We start from the raw sequence: 18948 nt of genomic DNA, 5'->3' as shown, positions 1-18948 counted from the left end.
CAACTCACTCTTCATGAGGGCGACAAGTTAACAAGAGGTGGATTTACTTGCGTATTTTCAACACGTGGACCAACTATAACAAGAACTATAACTTCGCGAGACAAAACAGTGCCTTTTAATTATGCGCGCAATACTCAATGTCCATGTCCTTTAGATGTGTGAACGGCGCCTTGGCACCGCGGTGGCATTTATTGCCGTCGTGATGTGTCCTCTGCTGCTGGAATGCACCACAACAAAATGTCAGGTGAGTTCAATATACAGATTTAACCATAACAGTTTTTTTTATAGCCTACATGAAGGTAATGCACTGAAACGTGTGACTATTGTGTACAACTTAAAATTGGTAATGCACCACATATTACACACACAAATGACAGACAAATGTATCTTCAGTGGCAGTAGGCCTGCATATTTACACAGGATCAGAAGCATTACATGGGACATTAAAATGCTGTTATATGCTTTATATTTCCCTCACTTATGATGTCTTTCTGCTGTCCTCCTTACTCTAGATTGGAAAACAAAATGGTAAGTTTTAAATACTTTTTAATTTAATTTTAAAGTTTTAATTTATTAATCTTATCATCTGGACTCCCCCAGCATCATGTCAGTAGCAGTCACTGGATTGTACCAATATCTCTTCTGTGTGGACAGATGATGTTGCGGGAGTCTGCCCTGTGAAACTGACCTCAGTCCGGTCCCAGGCGTCTGGGAGGATGTACTCTGAATGTGTCTCTGTCCGGGTTTGGATGAAGGCTGAAGGTACGTAGTCAAACCATGCAGCTGCAAAGTCCATTTTATCACCAGACATTTAAACATCTCTTAAGCTTTCATTGCCTCACAACATGTTCTTCAAAATAAATGAAAAAAGTAAATCACGCTGCCTTCCTGCAGACATGCTTAAGGGCCCGCGGATTAAAATCCTCTCAATGAAGGAATCCATCCTCTCAACGAAAATCAAGCTTACTCTGAAAACAGACAAAAAAAAGGTTGGACTTCTTTGCACCTGCACTTAACTGTTTATAAATCATTACGAACCTTCAGTTCATATAGCAGTTCAATGAATGGTATCATACTGTATCTTTTTTTTCTATTCTGGCCTCCTCAGGGTGAAACACGAGTCGTGTGTGAAGGGAGTGGTTGTACATATACACAACAGTGTGTCACACAGCAAGGGCCTCATACCAATACCAGTTCTGCTGTGGTAAGATGGATTCTCTTGTTTTGGACTCACACTCACTGAAGATGATTTCATGAAGGTTATTCTGATGATAGGTGGTGTGTTTGTTTTTCGCCTTTTTTTCAGTGGGAGCTGGTGCATGACTGTGTCAAGGCTGATGTAGACCATGTCGTTTCTGTGTCCTACAAAACAAACACAAGCTGCAAAGTGAATTACACAGTACAAGGTACCATCATGTTAAATGCTCTTTGAATGGGGGCATTGAGAAAAAAACAACTATGCAAGCATCTGGATTTGTAATGTTTCTCCACCCACACATGAGTGTCTCCCTCAATCTGTCACCAGTCGTCTTGAGATAATATCTTGTGGCTTTTGTGTGCGTGTGTGTGTGACGTATGGTTTAGACCCCAAACCAGACTTCCGTCTGTCTGTGGATCATCCATCTAAATCCATCACCGTCATCGTGGAGCCTAGAGTCGTGGAGCCAGTAGACAAGGTCCACGCCAGATGGTGTTACCTGAACAGTGGAGGGAACTGTATGGACGGCGGGCCACAAATTACAGTAAGTCTAAATGATGGTACATTTGGTATTAACACTGAAGAAAGTAAGCAAGATAAAAAAGTTAAAATGTATCATCTGTAAAGTTTTTGAATGTTCTTTTCAGATTGACCCCTCACAGTCTCGACCAGCTCTTCTTAACATCCCTAGCCTGCTGCCCTGTGTATGTGTGCAGGTAGGACCCAAGTCATTTATCTCACACAGTCAGAAAATATTATTATTTTGTAAAGTCTCAATCTCATGCCTCTTCATGTCTTGTCTGCATGGACAGGTGTATTACACCCATACAGATGCGCTGCGACGTAAAGAGTGCCCATTTCGAAACCAAAGCCTTGCAGGTGAGTGTAACGAATGATTCATGACGAAGTCAGATTGAAAACCAAAACATTAGGTAGGGATTTTTTATTTTTTTTTTGTACTAGTGGGTACTCTGTGTCATAATTTAAAAATACAACTACAAAGAAAACTAAATCCCCCTACTGTAATCTGTTCGGTGGTGTTTTGAGTTCCAGACTAAAAATCCTACTAGAGGCAATGTTGTAGACATACAGGTCATGATCATACCATTTACTTATAAATGGGCCATTTTAGAAAAGGTGAGCAGAAAGTCGCCTTAAACCACAGTTGTTTTAAGTCTGACCCCTTTAGCTGTTTTTCCAGCTTCAGGGGGAAAATTAGCCTGAAAATATTTCAGGTAAAAGACATAATTACTTAGTGGTATCTAGCCATGCAGATAGTTTTGGTTTAGTACGTGTCAAGGTTTTAAGATGTAGCATACTGGCGAGGGAAATAATTTTGATGCTAACAACACCTTTTCTAAAATAAAACCTCAAAGAAAACATGTTTCTTCAGAGAACAATGTCACCGGTGATTATTGAAAATCCAAAGACTCACTCTGTACAGTCTTACCTGGAACTGTTTTCCTTTCTTTCACTGGAACTAGTGCCAAAGCAATTGAGGTCATTGCTCCTGGAAAGACAGGTTGCTATTGTCGTTGAGGATATGCAAATTATTTTATTGCTTTAAGTAGGCATCCATTTGACAAAGGAATAATTTGTCAGTTAGGGGAATGGTGTTATGGGTATTTTTCGTTTCCAAGTAACTGGTATATCTATATCTGTATGTAAAGATAAGCCCATAGACATAAGTCAATTTAGTTGGCTTGACACACATACTGGGAACATAGGGAAACAAGAGCTGACTACCAGCACTAAAGATCACTAATAAACAGGTTGTTTGATTTGTTGTAAATGCCAGTTTATTGTGGTTTATTGAAGGAACAACTCTCCAACTTTCTTGTGAAGAGTTAGATAAGAAGATCAATACCAATCTCATATCTTTATGGTTAATGTAAGGTTACAGCATGGGTTACATCCATCAGTCAAATGAGTTAGCTAAGCACAAGGATTGGAAACAGAGGGAAGCAGATAGCATTCCTCTTTCCAAAGGTAGGAAACCCTATCTACCAGCACCTCTGAAGCTCAATCATGTACGCGTCATAATCTGATTGATAGTGTCAAAATATTATTATTATTTGAGAATACTTTGAACCATGAGGTGCCATAACCCCTTCTTAAAACTGTCGTTAAAGCCTTGTTTTTATGCTATGCTAAACTATAGCTAATCTGGCTGTAGTATTTGAGCTGCATCTAAGTCTGCAATAAAGTGAATCAGCGTATAGCCTACACTATACACACTACACTGTCAATTTAATAAAACTCATTTTGTAAATTCATTTTGTTCACTTATTGTTCAGGGTACTAGCTGGAAGTTTTAGAGATAGGATACATAAATACTCAAAACACCTAAAACCAAAACTAACAGCATGGCTTGAAACAAGAAGGGGTGACAAAAAAACAATCATTTTATGGAATTATGCAGAATTGACCTTTTAAAAAGCATATCTGTCAAATGGTATACACTCTCATTCGTGTTAGTTCAAAATCTGATTGGTTTACTACCACAACCGCATCACTGAATGAACCACAGATAGGCATCGTTGTCTGCGCCATAGTGTCGTAAACATGTGCGTCTACGTTGCCTTGACAGATCTCGTGGATGACGTATGGCTCTTCTCAAAGGTGGTATTACTGCGCGATTCTAGTGTGGTGTGGAAGTCAGTGTGTCCTGCCCGTGACCTACAGATCTCTGCCTCCCTCTGCTGGAAACAACATGAACACCTCTGCACACCTGTACTCAACTCCACACTGGAAGGGAAGGAAATTGGATCAAACCTGGTAATTTGGCATGCATGCTAGCGGTATTGTGGATTCCTAAGTGAAATAAATCAAAAGTTTTTTTTCAAACACAAAGTGTGTTTCCTCAACAGAGATATAACATGTCGGCGGTGGACAAACACCCTCAGATGTGTGTGCAGGTGAGAGTTTGCGTTGAAACGTGCTTGCGTTGAAATATCTTCGGTCACGTACCCCTTTTTTAGTTGCAGATTCACACATTTTGTGTTTTATATTTTGCAGTTTTCTCTTCAAGGCAGACACAATATCTCTTGCCCTTTCGAGACCGGTGAGTCAAACAGGAAAACAAAGAGTCAGTTGTTTTGCTTATATCTGTGATAAGTCTCAACATATATTCATCTCTGTTAAAGGAATTCTTTTATCAAAACCCAAGTGTTTTAAATAAAGAGATCGAGTCAGGCATCTTCAAAGTCTGGTAGATTTTTACTTGCGAGCAAAGCAAGGGTGTCAATCATGCATTGTTGAGCATACAGTATCTCACAAAAGTGAGTACACCCCTAACATTTCTTCAAATATTTCATTATATCTTTCCATGCGACAACACTGAATAAATGACACTTTGATACAATGTCAAGTAGTCAGTGTACAGCTTGTATAACAGTGTAAATTTACTGTCCCCACAAAATAACTCGACACACAGCCATTAATGTCTAAACTGCTGGCAACAAAAGTGAGTACACCCATAAGAAAAAATGTCCAAATTGGGCCCAAAGTGTCAATATTTTGTTTTACCATCATTATTTTCTAGCACTGCCTTAACCCTCTTGGGCATGTAGTTCACTAGAGCTTCACAGGTTGCAACTGGAACCCTCTTCTACCCATTCATGACGACATCAAGGAGCTGGTGGATATTAGAGTCCTTGCGCTCCTCCATCTCCCGTTTTAGGATGCCCCAAAGATGCTCAATAGGGTTTAAGACTGGAGACATGCTTGGCCAGTCCATAACCTTTACCCTCAGCTTCTTTAGCAAACCAGTGGTCGTTCGGAGGGGTGTTTGGGGTCGTTATCATGTTGCAGTACTGCCCTGTGGCCCAGTTTATGAAGGGAGGGGATCATGCTCTGCTTCAGTATGTCACAGTACATGTTAGAATTCAATGAACTGTAGATCCCCAGTGCTGGCAGCACTCATGCAGCCCCAGACCATGACACTCCAACCACCATGCTTGACTCTAGGCAAGACACACTTGTCTTTGTACTCCTCACCTGGTTGCCGCTCCACACTCTTAACACCATCTGAACCAAATAAATGTATTTTGGTCTCATCAGACCACAGGACATGGTTGCAGTAATCCATGTCCGTAGTCTGTTTGTCTTCAGCAAACTTTTTGTGGGGTTTCTTGTGCATCATCTTTAGAATAGGCTTCCTTCTGGGATGACAGCCATGCAGACCAGTATGATGCAGAGTGCGGCGTATGGTCTGAGCACTGACAGGTTGACCCCCCACCCCTTCAAGCCCTTCAGCAATGCTGGCAGCACTCATACGTCTATTTTCCAAAGCCAACCTCTGTGTACGACGCTGACCATGTGCACTCAACCTTCGTAAACTGGGCCGCAGGGTGGTATTGCAACATGATAACGACCCCAAACACACCTCCAAGACGACCAGTGGCTTGCTAAAAAAGCTGAGGGTAAAGGTTATGGCCTGGCCAAGCATGTCTCCAGACCTAAACCCTATTGAGCATCTTTGGGGCATCCTCAAACGGAAGGTGGAGGAGCGCAAGGTCTTTAATATCCACCAGCTCTGTGATGCTGTCATAAATGGGTGGAAGAGGGTTCCAGTTGCAACCTGTGAAGCTCTAGTGAACTACATGCCCAAGAGGGTTAAGGCAGTGCTGGAAAATAATGGTGGCCACACAAAATATTTACACTTTGGGCCCAATTTGTAAATTCTTTCTAAGGGGTGTACTCACTTTTGTTGGCAGCAGTTTAGACATTAATGGCTGTGTGTCGAGTTATTTTGATGGGACAGTAAATTTACACTGTTATACAAGCTGTACACTGACTACTTTACATTGTATCAAAGTGTCATTTATTCAGTGTTGTCCCATGGAAAGATATAAAGAAAAATGTGAAGAAATGTGAGGGGTGTACTCACTTTTGTGAGATACTGTACATGAATTGAGACAACGAAATGAACAGTAGCACAAGGCTTTATGTATGAAAAATGTGTATGCGAACCAGTCTGTTCGTGTGTCTGGTCCTTGAGTTCCTGGCAATAGGGGGATGACTTTTAATTACACTATTCCCAGAACCTTTATCAAGCATATGTTATTCTTCATACAATGTCCAAGAAAGAATGTGGGAGACTCTTCTCTCCCCAAGGCCATTCAGTACTCCTCTCTTGTGAGAATGAGTAAGTTGCATATTGTGAGGTCAAACAACAATTACAGCACAAAGCATGAATGTTTTAGTATTAAAATGTTATAATATATAAGGAAACAAAGTTTTGTTAACAATCTCTAACTCCCTCTCTCCGTGTCCCGTACAGGTATGTCTTCATGGGAGGTGTACATCGGGACAGGAAGGCAAAGCGTGTTTTTGTATCTCACAAAAACACGCTCTTCTTTTGTTCCAGCAAAGTTCTCAGCTCAACTCTGTGTTCTGAACGAGGCGGGATGTACACCCGTTGGGCAGGTCCGCTCAGCTACAGTGGTAAGCATATGTGTGTTTATGAAAGAAAAAGAAAAGAAAATGGCATTTAACGTAATTGTGAATTAATATGAAACTCTTCCGATCCATTTTTTACAGGAAAGGAATACTTCTGAGATAACGATAAACGTGCCTCGTCACTTTTTTTCCGAGAAGCTGTGCGTGCAGGTAAAGCACTCATACCATGGCCTTTTTGTGTGAGACTTAGAACATTGTTTCTAGACATGTCGCATTACCTTTTTCTCTCCACCTCAATTTTCCATTGGGTTTTTCTACAGGTGTGGAAGTCAGATCCCTCTCTTCTTGGTAGAAGAATTCTGTGCCCGGACTGTGAGTGTACAGTACTCGAGAAGTGTACTAACAATACCTGCTCATTTGTGTATCAGCAAGCACACTGAACAGAATACATTTAAAAACATTCTGTGTTTCTACAGACACGCACAAGAGACTTGGCCTATTCGCGGTGGCCGCTCTGGTATCTGTGGTCATTGTTGGAACATTGGGAACTCTCATCTACCGTCTGACCAAGAGCGTAGCTGCAGGTTAGTTCAGTTGCCTTTATGAAATTCTGGTTGAAGGCAATAATCAATGTCATTTGAATAATAACTGTTTGTGTTGTGTTTGAGTGGTTGCATTTCTCAATCTTTTAGATTTGAAATCAGTTTAATTGCACTATTATAATGCCTTTATTAATTGTTTTGCCTCAATTGATAGTGTTTACCCGATGGCAACCGTGATTTATTTGCAATGTTAAATTCAGCCAAAAATATATACATTTTTCCTCCATCTTTGTTTCCCCAGGTTGGCTCTATATCCAGAAGCCAGTGCTGGTGGTGTGCTCCTCAGATCTGTCAGCCCATGTCTCTGCTGTGTGTGCGTTGGCCTCAATACTAAAGGGGGAGCTGAGTTCCACAGTGCACATGGCTCTGTGGGCCCAATGCTCCCAAACGCAGGCTGAGGCTGGGTCCGGTACCGGAGTGGGAGATCTAGGGCCGGTACCCTGGCTGTACGGACAGTGGGAAGCCGTGCGCAAGGCTCAAGGAAAAGTGCTCATTGTTTGGAGTCCTGAGGCCAAGAAGATCTACGAGAAGTGGAGTGAGAAGAGGGCAAACATGGGTAACAAGAATGGGAGAAAAGAGGAAGATCACAGCACGGCGGAGGTGAAACTGAACGGAAAAAGACTGGGAAAATGCAAAAAGCAGAAAGCTTGTGTGAAACTGTGTGACGATATAGACTCCCAGAAGGAGCCCTCGGCGGTGATAGCGCCAGTGTTCATGGCTGCTCTGGCCTGCCTAGAGGGGGCGCTGCAAGGCTGCAAAGGTCAAGGAGTGGCCCTGGTGTACTTCCAGGGCCTTTGCCACAGCAGGGACATCCCCAAGGCCCTCAGAGGCGCCCCCCGCTACTGCCTGCCTCAGGATTTCAGGGGTCTAATACAGGAGCTGGGAGGGATGAGCACAAGGACACAAACGGGCAAATTCCGGTGGCACTGCTGGCCCAGACTCCTGTCTAAGGTCATGTCCGTTTGGCTGGCACGACAGCTAGCCCAGAGACTACAAACACTGCTGCCTCAGGCCAAAGCAAAGAGAACGCAGGGGCCGAGTGTCACGTCATCGCAGAAAATGAAGTCAGGTAAGAGACAGGCCAGGTTCAAGTTGCCGCCGGCAGCCGATACGGCAAGGCCAGAAACTGTACAAGAGAAGCAGCCTCTCCGCCCGTCACCATGGAGAGCAGAGAAGCTTTCGTCTCCGGTTTCAAGAGTCTGACAGGGAGAGACTTTTTTTGTCCTGCTGGAAACACGATACGTACATGAGACATTGGAGCTGGCGTTCCATTGGGCGCACCTCAGAACCTAGTCACTCTGGAACTGTTCAATACTTGGTACGATGTCAAAAATGAAAGCCCCCTTGTTTTGCATATGAGGTAAACAATGTCCTGACTCCTGCATTAAGCCCCTAACAAAAGGCCCTTTGGAAAACACCTGTCTCTGTGAATATGCTAATCGCTATGAAAATCTGGCTGCAAATTCTGCCTCTCTTTTGTGCGTTTGATTTCCGAGAGTGTTGTGAGCACAGGTGATAAACTGTACGGCCGCTGTTGACAGGAACTTGCTAAATTTGCATGGATTTTCTAAACACACACATTGTGCCAAAGCTCTCCCTGGATTTCCATTGAAGGACACTCAGAAAATAGGAATTGACTTGAACTGAAGTTTGTGTGACTATTTAACGGTTAATTCCTATGGTCTAGGACTAGGTCTATCAGCGTTTCACATAATAGCTGTACCCTGAGCAACTACAAATCTTCTGGTACTAGTGCCTTTCAGTATACGACACTGTCTGCAGCCCTTTTATTCAATATTTGCCCACATACTACCTCCTGGGAACAAAGTATTACTCAGCTCATGTTTAGATTTCTTTTTCACCATGGTTTACATCATTTTGTCATTCAGCAAATGTTTGATTGCCCCTTGAAGAAATATTTGTTGAGTGCCACTTCAATGTCTCCATGACAGGTATATCCTGTTACAATGAATGATGTTGAAGTATTTATATTAAACATAGGCATTATAAGATATTGTATAGACTATAACAAAGTATGCTTTTAATAAAAATTTAATATATCATGTGTATTTAATTACTGAAATCACTTGTGATGTTTAAAAGCAAAAAAATTCATTTTAGAGCAGGCAGAGACAAAAACACGTTCATGTCACTGGGATCAGGTTTTTTCCACATTTGAGTGTTTATTTGATAAGATCTGTGTGTTTTTCTTGAGCCCGTTTAATTAAACGAGTCACAGAACAACCGAAGCATTCACGAGACTCCAACGGTGTGAGGGTGAGTGAAAGGCCTCCCTGCCTGACAGACTGGACTGATAAGGAAGTGAAGTGTCACTTACAGTAAATTACACACTGGAAGCACCGTCGTCAACACATCAGGTTCTGCGAGTGACGTGTCTGTCTCCTGTCTTAAGAGCAACTTCCTCTGACAGACAGCCTATTCCTATGCTGTATTAGGTCTCAGATACATTTTTATGATATCAATTTGAGGTCAAGTCAAGTATACACACTATATTGCCAAAAGTATTGGCTCACCTGCCTTGACTCGCGTATGAACTTAAGTGACATCCCATTCTTAATCCATATGACGTTGGTCCATTCTTTGCAGCTATAACAGCTTTAGCTCTTCTGGGAAGGCTTTCCACAAGGTTTAGGAGTGTGTTTATGGGAATGTTTTGACCATTCTTCAAGAAGCTCATTTGTGAGGTCACACACTGATGTTGGACGAGAAGGCCTGGCTCTCAGTCTCCGCTCTAATTCATCCCAAAGTTGTTCTATCAGGTTGAGGACAGGACTTTGCCAGTCAAGTTCATCCACACCAAACTCTCTCATCCGTGTCTTTAAGGGACCTTGCTTTGTGCACTGGTGCATTATCATGTTGGAACAGAAAGGGGCCATCCCCAAACTGTTCCCACAAAGTTGGGAGCATGGAATTGTCCAAAATCTCTTGGTATCCTGAAGCGCTTTGCACTCAATAAATAAACTATATTAAGCATTGGCTCAATTATTTGGATGGGTGAGTGAATACTTTTGGCAATAGTGTATAAGGCCTAATATTACAAAGCACAAGTTTGCCTAAACAGGACAATTCAAAGGAAGTTTTTTAAGTAGAAAAAACTTCCCCCATAAAAAGCTTTAACAGGAAAATCCACCTGCCAGGATGATATAGACCAACATACTGTAGTTAAGTTACAAAATGAACCATCAGGATGAAAAAGTATTAATGGATTTAAAAAATATATTAAGATTATACGTATGTTTACTGTCAAATCAAAACTGGGGTGAGTTTATACTAAAGTTCAAGTCAGTAAAATGGGAGAAAAAAGCCTATTTTGTTTTTCTATTACAGTGTGAATTAGGATTGTAGGCTAAATGTGAAGATTAGATTCCCTCCAAAGATCACTGTCTATGGGACAGTCCCATGGGAATTGCTTTATGCATAAAAGGAAGAGCTGAACCACAGAATTTGAGATTGTGTTCATGTGGGCGTATTGCCATCACGGAAACAGTTAAATACATATGCGATTTTGCATTTCTTTTTGGATTGCACGCCACTCACCATAAGGACCTATAACTAAAAACCGCAGGCACACAAACACAAGTGTCAGGGTTCCGTAGAGCACTGCAGATAAGCAAAAACACAAATGTTTAATCTACAACAGCTGCCTTAACTGACCTACTCACTTAGATTGAAGTTAATGATTGAACTTGAGACCGAAAACATTCCAACAACATGAAATAGAGGCTCTATTTTAGCAACAGTTGTGTGCACAGCCATTAACGTTAAGTGGGGTTACCGCATAACGTTCACAGGTTCAATTGCATCAATCCTCCACCCACGTAGGCCTACCCCATTATAAAGGTTAGATGCTTAAAATGAATAAGATCAGGAATGGCCATACAAGACGAAAATGTGGCATAGGCCTATTGAAGGTCCAGCGGACACGAGGCCCAATCTTTTTTCAGTGTAACCATCTATAACCCAGAAAATATTTAACATTGGGCTTATCATTAACAGCAAATTGTTGTTAGGCAACACACTGAATCATATCTGCTTTGTGATCTGAATTCTGTTGAAGGCTTCAGCAACAGAGCAACCTTTTGTGTGTGTGACAAATAGGCTATCATCTATTTGCCACCACATGAGCAGGTGGCCTGCGACACGCCCCACTCCTGAGCTGTCAATCGTCGGGCTGTGTGGAACGCAAAAAGCCCTGGGGCGTCACAACAGTCATACAAAAAAAGGAAGTCATCGTTCGCGGGGCAGAGCCGTGCTCCCTGGAAATGTCACTGTCATGCCGTGCTGCTGCTGCTGCTGCTGGGTGGACCTGAAAGTAACGAGCTTTGCTCCTGCTGTTTCGTATGAGGGGAGTCCATGCGTCGGAGACTCCCGGTGCCATACGCAGAGGCGCTCTCCAAGACATGGCTCTCCAAACACATGCCACAGTGCGGTCACTGCTGAGCTTCTGGCTGTTTGTGTTTGCAAGAGCGCTGGATATGATTGACCGAGACGCACCTGAACTCACCTGTAGCGAGGTAACAAACAAGCCACCATGATAATGAAAGACATTTGACTGGCTGATACAGAGTGAATCTGTTTTGCGCATGTAAAGGCAGGCAGATATCTGTTTATAAAGCCTTATTATAATATGCTTTTGCCTATAGGCTACTTGAGTATTTTTATTAAACCACATTTAGGTGCTCTTTACGACAAAAGACAACGGCCAAATAATAATCCAGTTGCTGATGTTTATAATTGTGTTGCTCTGGTGTGGTCCATGGAAAATCTAGACAATTGATACTTGCAGAATAGCCTAATTAGAGGCGTGAGGTTTTTGAGTGAATTAGGATCGACAAGAGCGAGAGAGAGAGTTTATAGTTTAATCACCATTACTTATTTATATTGTGCCTGGGCATGACACCTTACTCCAATGCTCCATTTCCAGGGAGGATTGTAACCTGAATTTTCTCTGGGTTTGTTTTCCTTTTCTTTTTTCTTTCAGAAGTGAGTTAACATCGATAGACCTAGGAGGAGCAGGGAAAACGATGAGAAAGTGTTTTATATGTAGATTCTTGGTTTACAAAAAATGGTAGGCCTATAGTAGAAAGTAGAGAAGCCTATTTCATTATATCAAAAAATATTGTTGATGGTGTACTGGTATAAAGTAGCTCAAAACAATCATTTTGACTTGTTACAGTTTAATAAACAGAGGTGTGAGTAATAACAGCAACACTAGCTGCATTCCATTCAGCGGCTTCAGTTTCAGGGTCCTGTTATTGTGTGTATTGGCTCACTGTACCATTGCCATTTCCTACTGGGACGCTTGAATAGAGCCATTGTTATTGTTATAAGTTGAAAAGTCTAAATGTCTGGGTAACACTTTACAATAAGGTACACAAAAAAAGAGTAGTTACCCTTTTAAAAAGGTAAGTTTACCTTTTAAAAAGGTAAACTACTCTTTTTTTGTGTACCTTATTGTAAAGTGTTACCCAAATATATGTACACAACTATTAGAGGAGCCATTCACATTGAATTTAATATTTATTGCAGTACGTTAATAATAGCACGCAAGAACAGGCAATACAATAGACAGGCAATTACTGCAAACAAAGGGTATTGAAGGAAACATATAACATAAAATATTTTCTACAGGCTGAAGCTTCAGCTTATTACACATTAATGATATGATATTAAAAGTAACAGCAGGCAAACAGTTCCCTACCTTAGTGTGCAGCTTGTAGCCTACTCGGGTAAATGATCTAAATAGTCTTCATACGCTCTCGTCTCGACAACTACAGTAGGCCTATTCAAGCGGTGTGTTTAATTGTTTGTGAGTGTGTTTAATAGTTTATCATTGGATTCTCAACGGCAACTTCTTTTTTCTTCAGGGTTTGACTGACTGCCACGTGAGCTCAGGTAGCAGCCCACCCTTCACAAGTGCACTTCATATCATGGTGATGATAACAGCACACTAGAAAATTAGTGTCTGAAGCAGAAATGCTCTTCTTTCCACAGCCCCTCCAATCTTTCCCGACCCGGATGATACAGCAAACCTTACACATGTCCAGCTCAAAGTGGTTCTGTGCTGTTCAGACGCACAAGACTGTGAACCTTGCCTGCAAATCATCATCACAGTCCAAGGTAGCTTTATCATACATTTCTCGATAGGGTGACGCAACTTGAATATTTTCATTATGAATGTTTTCCTTATCCCCATGACTTTGCTGTCTTTGTTGGTTCATGCAATGATTAACATCATTTCTTGAATGCTATTTCCTGCATTCCCATCACCTTACAAACTTGAACTTGATCGGCCGTCGTGAGTAACTGTTGCTGCGATGCACTTGTTGCAGAAGGGGATTTTGCGCAGCGGGTTTTTGAGGACACTGGTCACCGTAGAGATGAAGAGGAGTTCAGTGGAAGTGGTCAGTTTGCGCTCCCTGAACAAAGAGGTAGGCTATCCGGAGCCGTGACCAAAGCAACAAGAAAAAACATCACACACATTGTTTTCTACGGATGTAATATATATTTTTTTTTACATAGTTTACTGTTCTTCTGCTCTACTACTCTCTGTTGCAGCTTTGGTGTGTCTCAGCTCCCCAGGCTCCCAGGACTTTTGCAAGAAACTCCGGTATAAAACAAGCTACTCCGGTTCTGACCCAGCTTCTCAACAGCCCACACATCAGGTAGAATTCATACATTTATTTGATAGATAAGTTGCTCACTACAGATAAATATTTTTGCATGGAAAAATATGTTTAGCTTAAAAAAATACTGCACATAGTTGGAAAAAAAATACACCAGTGATTCATAACATTTCAGCTTGTGACTCTTTACCAATAAAAGAGATGTAAGCAGTTCCACCGAAGAAATATTTCATCCCAAACCTCTCAGACGGCTTAATTTAAATAATAGTTTGAGGCCAGAAAAGTACCCAATTTAAAAATTGATACAGATAAATATAGCAGTGACTTAGTTTTTCTTCTTTCCTCCCTAATTGTTCCCTGTTATTACAGAGTGATTTAAAGACCTTAAAGTATACAGTATATGTAGATAATATATGCATATGTTTTCCACAAAAGCAGCTGCTGTTGACCGAGAAAGTGATGTTTGGCATTCATGTTGTGGTCGAGGTCTACGCATATTCAGATGGAGCACACCTCATTCAAAATATCAAAGTCCCATCTTTAGAAGAAGGTGAGGTTACTTGCTAAAAATGTAAGGCAAGGCGAATTGTTAACTACTAATGTCACCCAACAAGAACTTTTCTCCTCTTTCTTTCAGTTTGCTCCTTGAACCTAGAGGAGGCGGTGAAGGGGTGTGATGGTAAGATGGGAATCTTGGTCGTCAAATGTATTAAGATTTTATAAAGTAGTTAAGCGTGCTCACCATCCACCTGTTTTGCTTCCAGACTACTAGCATATACTGTATTGCGTACATGCTGATGAGCACACACCAAAGCAGTCCTGGCAAAAAAAAACACTTGTATACACTATATAACAACATGCATGTAATTGTAGAGTGATGCAGCTCCATTATAATTTGTAATGATTGTCTCTGGCTCAGCCCCGAGAGTCCGAGTGGTGACTGATCATGAGAGAAATGTGGTCGTGCTTCAGTTGGAAGAGGGTGACGCAAGACAAGAAGAGCTAATGTTCATGATGCTTTGGCACGAAATGCCTGGAGAGTTTCTTGCATGGGTTAGTCGATGCATATTAATCTGCTTCGTTAGCCAAAAGTCAGTATGCTCTGTGAGGATATCACTACAATTATATATTTTTTTGTCTTTTAAACTTTGCAGCCCAAAGGCAAGAGAGAAATGGTCATTTCGTCCAACTTTGTTGCGCCATGCCTGTGCTTCCAGGTAGCTGACATTTTAATTAATACTGAGCATAAAAAAGGCAGCTACATGTCTATTTTTGGGGGAATAGAATTTTATGGAAAACCCAATTTATTTTTTCAGGTGTGGTGGAAGGGAAAGGAACTCCGAAGAGAATACTGCCCTTTCAGGAACCGACAAGGTAAAAGGGAGTTTTGCATGGTCAACCTGAAATACATTTTACACCGTATATTATTAAAACAATGGCAATGTTTTCTTTTTTTCTTCCAGATGAACTGGAACGAATGCAGCGAAACGTAATGGTGTCTATGGCGGAGTCACTGATGTGGGACGGTGGCACGGGGCTGAGCTGGAATGTGACCGCCCCCTGCAGACTGGATGCAGAGGTGTGGCTGTGCAGGAAAGAGCCGGCAGGAGGCCAGTGTGAAGAAGAGATGGGCTCCAGACAGAGACTCTACAGCTATGATGGCTGGATTGCAACACGCAATGGACACTCGGTAAACATGCTCAAAATAAATAAATAAATAAGTGTTTTCTTTGCAAGCTGTCAATTTTACATAATACTTATACTAGATTTATTTGACAGTTTTGACTACCCAGCAGAATATGAATCAGATAAACTAAGCACAATCTCGACCAGCTATACATTACATATAATATAGCCTATTATAAATAATAAATAACATAATAATTTTTCTGAATAAAGATGTCTTGTACGTATACTCTTAAGTACATTTGGCTTACAATATGTACTTTAGCCTATACCATTTTTAATGCATGATTTATTTACTTAGCTCAAGTCAAGGATCTAAATACTTAATCCACAGATGCACATCCTAACCAGAACCATGGTCCCCAGCCCTCCTCACCCTAAGTGATCTTTATATAATATTATAGTGTAAAGTCTCAGAAGAAAATCTATTATTATTTATTTCTTAACTTGCTTTTCAGAAAACAGGAGAGTTCAATGCATCGTCACATCCTTTGCTCTGTGTTCAGGTAATTTTTTTTCACTTTATCCTGACCTGTATTAACTGTAATCTTCTTCCTACAACCGTTAACATGTTTTCAGCTCTTCCTACAGTTCCCACTGTGCTAACCTGACCTCTTTCAATCCTTTTATAGTTAAAGATTAATGGGACCGAGTCATACTTAAAGCCCCATTGTCCGTTTGCAAGTAAGACTATTAATTATTGTCCAGAAATCAGATTAAGTGGGTTTAATGCTTAACTCTTATCAGCTTATTAGAAGATTTTCATCAGACCGTTGCTGATAAGTAGTTGTTAATTCACTGAACACTTCTGTTGTTGGAATACTTTAAAATGCCGTACGTAATAATTTATTTATTTCCCAGCATCTCGATGGAGATGGAGCCTGCCACTCCTCATTGGGTTGCTACTCACTTGTTTGGCCATACTAGGAGCCTATTTTATACAAGGGCTCATAAAAGGTTAGTTTTTTTTAATATGTAGAAAATTGCATAATAATAGCACTGTGGGAAAACCCCTCAATGTGTGCTTCTGTGTTTCCTTTTTAGGCTACATGTGGAGATGGTTGAAAGAAGAGGATGTTAAAGGTATGGCAAAGCCTTACCTTTATTCATACTTTTCTTTAAAATAGATGTTTATTCATATTTCTGTGTTTGAACCTTTACTTGCATGTTTTAACCATACAGTTTCTTTCTAAATTCTCAGTTATATTCTCTATCTTTTCTTAGCCTAAATATATTATATATATATTCTTAAATGAATAGTTGAACATTTTAGGAAATCCACTTCTGGTGAATACGCTAATCGACAGATATGAGTGTAGCGCGGTATTGATCTCTTCATCTTACTTTCTGCCAGAAAGCATACAAAGATATTTCTCAAAATGTTCAACTAATCCTTTAAACTTTATACAAGGTTTCGGGGCACTCCATGTTGAGTGGGTAGAGCGCGCACCATATACTTGTAGCAGTGGTCGCGGATTCAAGTCTGACCCGGGGACCTTTACTGACATCCACCTTCTCTCTCCCCATTTCAACTATCTCCTCTCTACTATCAATAAAAATGTAAAAATATATTTAAAAACTTTATTCAAGGTTTTAATCATCCTTTTATTCCAGGTGCTTTGGGCGGTGGTCATGTGGTGTTGCTGTACCCGCCTAATGACGAGCAGGCTTTGCCAGAGCTGATGAGTCACCTGGGCTCATCCCTCCAGGCCCTGGGCTTCAGTGTGTCTCTGGACCTGTGGAGCCGGGCAGAGCTAGGCGCCCTGGGCCCCGTGCCCTGGCTACACTCCAGGCTGAACAGACTGCAGAGGCAGGGGGGCAAAGTGGTGCTGGTGCTGACGCAGGCCGCCTGGCTAAAGGCTGAAGAATGGGGCGCTCGGAGCTGGGAGAGAAACACTCCCAGAGAGAGACAGAGGACTGGCGAGGAGGGGACTGGAAGAAGCTGCACCGCCTCCTCTCGCTGTGTAGACGTCTTCACCGCCTCCCTGAGCTGTATTCTATCAGACTATTTGCAGGGCCGGGCCGGAGAGCGCTTCATGTTGGTGCAGTTTGAATCGCTTCCGCCCGAGCTTCCGGGAGGTTTCCGGCCGCTGCCAGAACTCTTTCGTGGCCTTCACGTCTACAGCCTCCCCTCGCAGAGCCTGGGCTTTCTGACTGAACTGGCCGGGGCCCGGCAGATGGCTTCTGCTGCAGCCAGACGGAAAAGAGCAGGGGGCCTCAGGATGGCTTCCCGAGCTCTGGCACGAGGGCTGTCGGGGTTCACAGCAGGGGCTTCAGTTTTACGGATAGCAGGGGTGTCCCAGGGCTGTGTCGGGGTAGGAGCTGAAGACTCCGGGGAAACCATGCCCTTGCAGCCATGTCATGGTACACCTCCCTCCAGCCCAGACACAAAGCCCAAAGACAGTGAAATGGAATGGGTGTGAAGGCAGGAGGAAGAGGAGGACACATAACCCAGCTGCAGTTATGGGATGTGCAACAAATGAGTAATTATGGGAAATGTTCAGCTAAATAGGTATCAGTTTACAAGTGCGGCATTTGCCTAAACGTCTGGGCTCTGGTAGCTTTTGAAACGGGGGGGCTGTGTTTTTTGTTTTTGCCAGTTGAAACATCAGTTCCCTTTTTCAAATAAAAGCTAGCTCGTCACACCTTGGGCTCTTTTAGCTACAGAGAAATAGAATTTCACAACAATAAAACCTCACCCTTTTTCTAAAATCTATTTAAAGGAAAAATGCATAAGAAGCGCTCTATGAGGAATTTATTTCATAAACAGCCTACTTAATTACAATTACTCTTGAATGGAAAACAATAATTTCAATGAAGAAAATTGCTCAATTGTTTTTGTCCTGACACTATACATTCTTTAGGCTATTTAAGCTGTGCTTTTACGTGTTTAACCAGGCCATTGTGTGTGTGTGTGTGTGTGTGTGTTTTGAACTATTTATTTGACATTATGTAACGCATAGATTGTATATCAAAGCCCTGATAGACATCAAGAAAATAATAGGCCTACACAAAAATAAGCTATTTCCTTCTGTGGCCTACATCTTACTTTGCTTTACCCAGACATGGTGAGTCTGTTTTAGCCTATAATGTAAACTGGGTTTGAATAAAGAATCAATGCACTTGGATTTGTATTTTTATCTTAATCTAAATTGCTTAAGTTATCTGTGCCTTACAACCCACCTTCAAATGCTGTCTCAGTGCAGTCAATTGGTTTTGACAAGTAGGCGAAAAATGAATTGTAACGTTTTTTAAAGTATAAATTCAAATGTTCAATTGGCTAAATGTTATATAGGTAATTGTGTAGGCTATTTTAAATGCCCCTGGACTGTAATTATGGACAGGTCAAGCCAAAGCTGCAACATTGGATAATAAACCAGATGCGTCTGTAGCTTACTTTTGACATGACTGA

General features: G+C 41.6%; 2 protein-coding genes across 2 annotated transcripts; both read left to right on the top strand.

Annotated features, from left to right (window-relative positions):
- Positions 1 to 34: 34 nt before the first annotated feature.
- On the top strand, positions 35 to 9199 carry LOC307253029 (interleukin-17 receptor C). The gene is made up of 17 exons (XM_080030864.1): positions 35 to 244; positions 513 to 528; positions 655 to 762; positions 895 to 989; positions 1109 to 1204; positions 1307 to 1406; positions 1585 to 1742; positions 1846 to 1914; positions 2011 to 2077; positions 3789 to 3976; positions 4069 to 4116; positions 4217 to 4262; positions 6483 to 6646; positions 6743 to 6811; positions 6922 to 6973; positions 7078 to 7185; positions 7445 to 9199. Exons 1-17 carry the CDS (start codon positions 155 to 157, stop codon positions 8404 to 8406), a joined length of 2436 nt encoding a protein of 811 aa, XP_079886990.1. The 5' UTR covers positions 35 to 154; the 3' UTR covers positions 8407 to 9199.
- A 2484-nt stretch (positions 9200 to 11683) lies between these two features.
- LOC307252604 (interleukin-17 receptor C) lies at positions 11684 to 18046 on the top strand. The gene is made up of 16 exons (XM_080030316.1): positions 11684 to 11738; positions 13092 to 13119; positions 13219 to 13344; positions 13557 to 13655; positions 13783 to 13889; positions 14286 to 14400; positions 14488 to 14529; positions 14770 to 14903; positions 15005 to 15067; positions 15167 to 15224; positions 15314 to 15540; positions 15995 to 16042; positions 16169 to 16220; positions 16398 to 16493; positions 16581 to 16619; positions 17151 to 18046. Exons 1-16 carry the CDS (start codon positions 11700 to 11702, stop codon positions 17957 to 17959), a joined length of 2082 nt encoding a protein of 693 aa, XP_079886442.1. The 5' UTR covers positions 11684 to 11699; the 3' UTR covers positions 17960 to 18046.
- Positions 18047 to 18948: the final 902 nt, after the last annotated feature.

Source organism: Ammodytes marinus (assembly GCF_949987685.1).
Source record: "Ammodytes marinus genome assembly, chromosome: 7".
NCBI lineage: Eukaryota > Metazoa > Chordata > Actinopteri > Uranoscopiformes > Ammodytidae > Ammodytes > Ammodytes marinus.
The sequence above is the reverse complement of the archived record's forward strand: the minus strand, read 5'-3'. Positions and strand labels throughout refer to the sequence as shown.

Excerpts from the sequence above, each read along its gene's own strand:
- LOC307253029 (XM_080030864.1), top strand. The coding sequence starts at position 155 with ATGTGTGAACGGCGCCTTGGCACCGCGGTGGCATTTATTGCCGTCGTG. Across the intron at positions 1,407-1,584 it reads AGTGAATTACACAGTACAAG|ACCCCAAACCAGACTTCCGT; the intron begins GTACCATCATGT and ends CGTATGGTTTAG. Across the intron at positions 4,117-4,216 it reads ACCCTCAGATGTGTGTGCAG|TTTTCTCTTCAAGGCAGACA; the intron begins GTGAGAGTTTGC and ends TATATTTTGCAG.
- LOC307252604 (XM_080030316.1), top strand. The coding sequence starts at position 11,700 with ATGATTGACCGAGACGCACCTGAACTCACCTGTAGCGAG. Across the intron at positions 13,120-13,218 it reads TGACTGCCACGTGAGCTCAG|CCCCTCCAATCTTTCCCGAC; the intron begins GTAGCAGCCCAC and ends TTCTTTCCACAG. Across the intron at positions 15,068-15,166 it reads CGCCATGCCTGTGCTTCCAG|GTGTGGTGGAAGGGAAAGGA; the intron begins GTAGCTGACATT and ends TTATTTTTTCAG.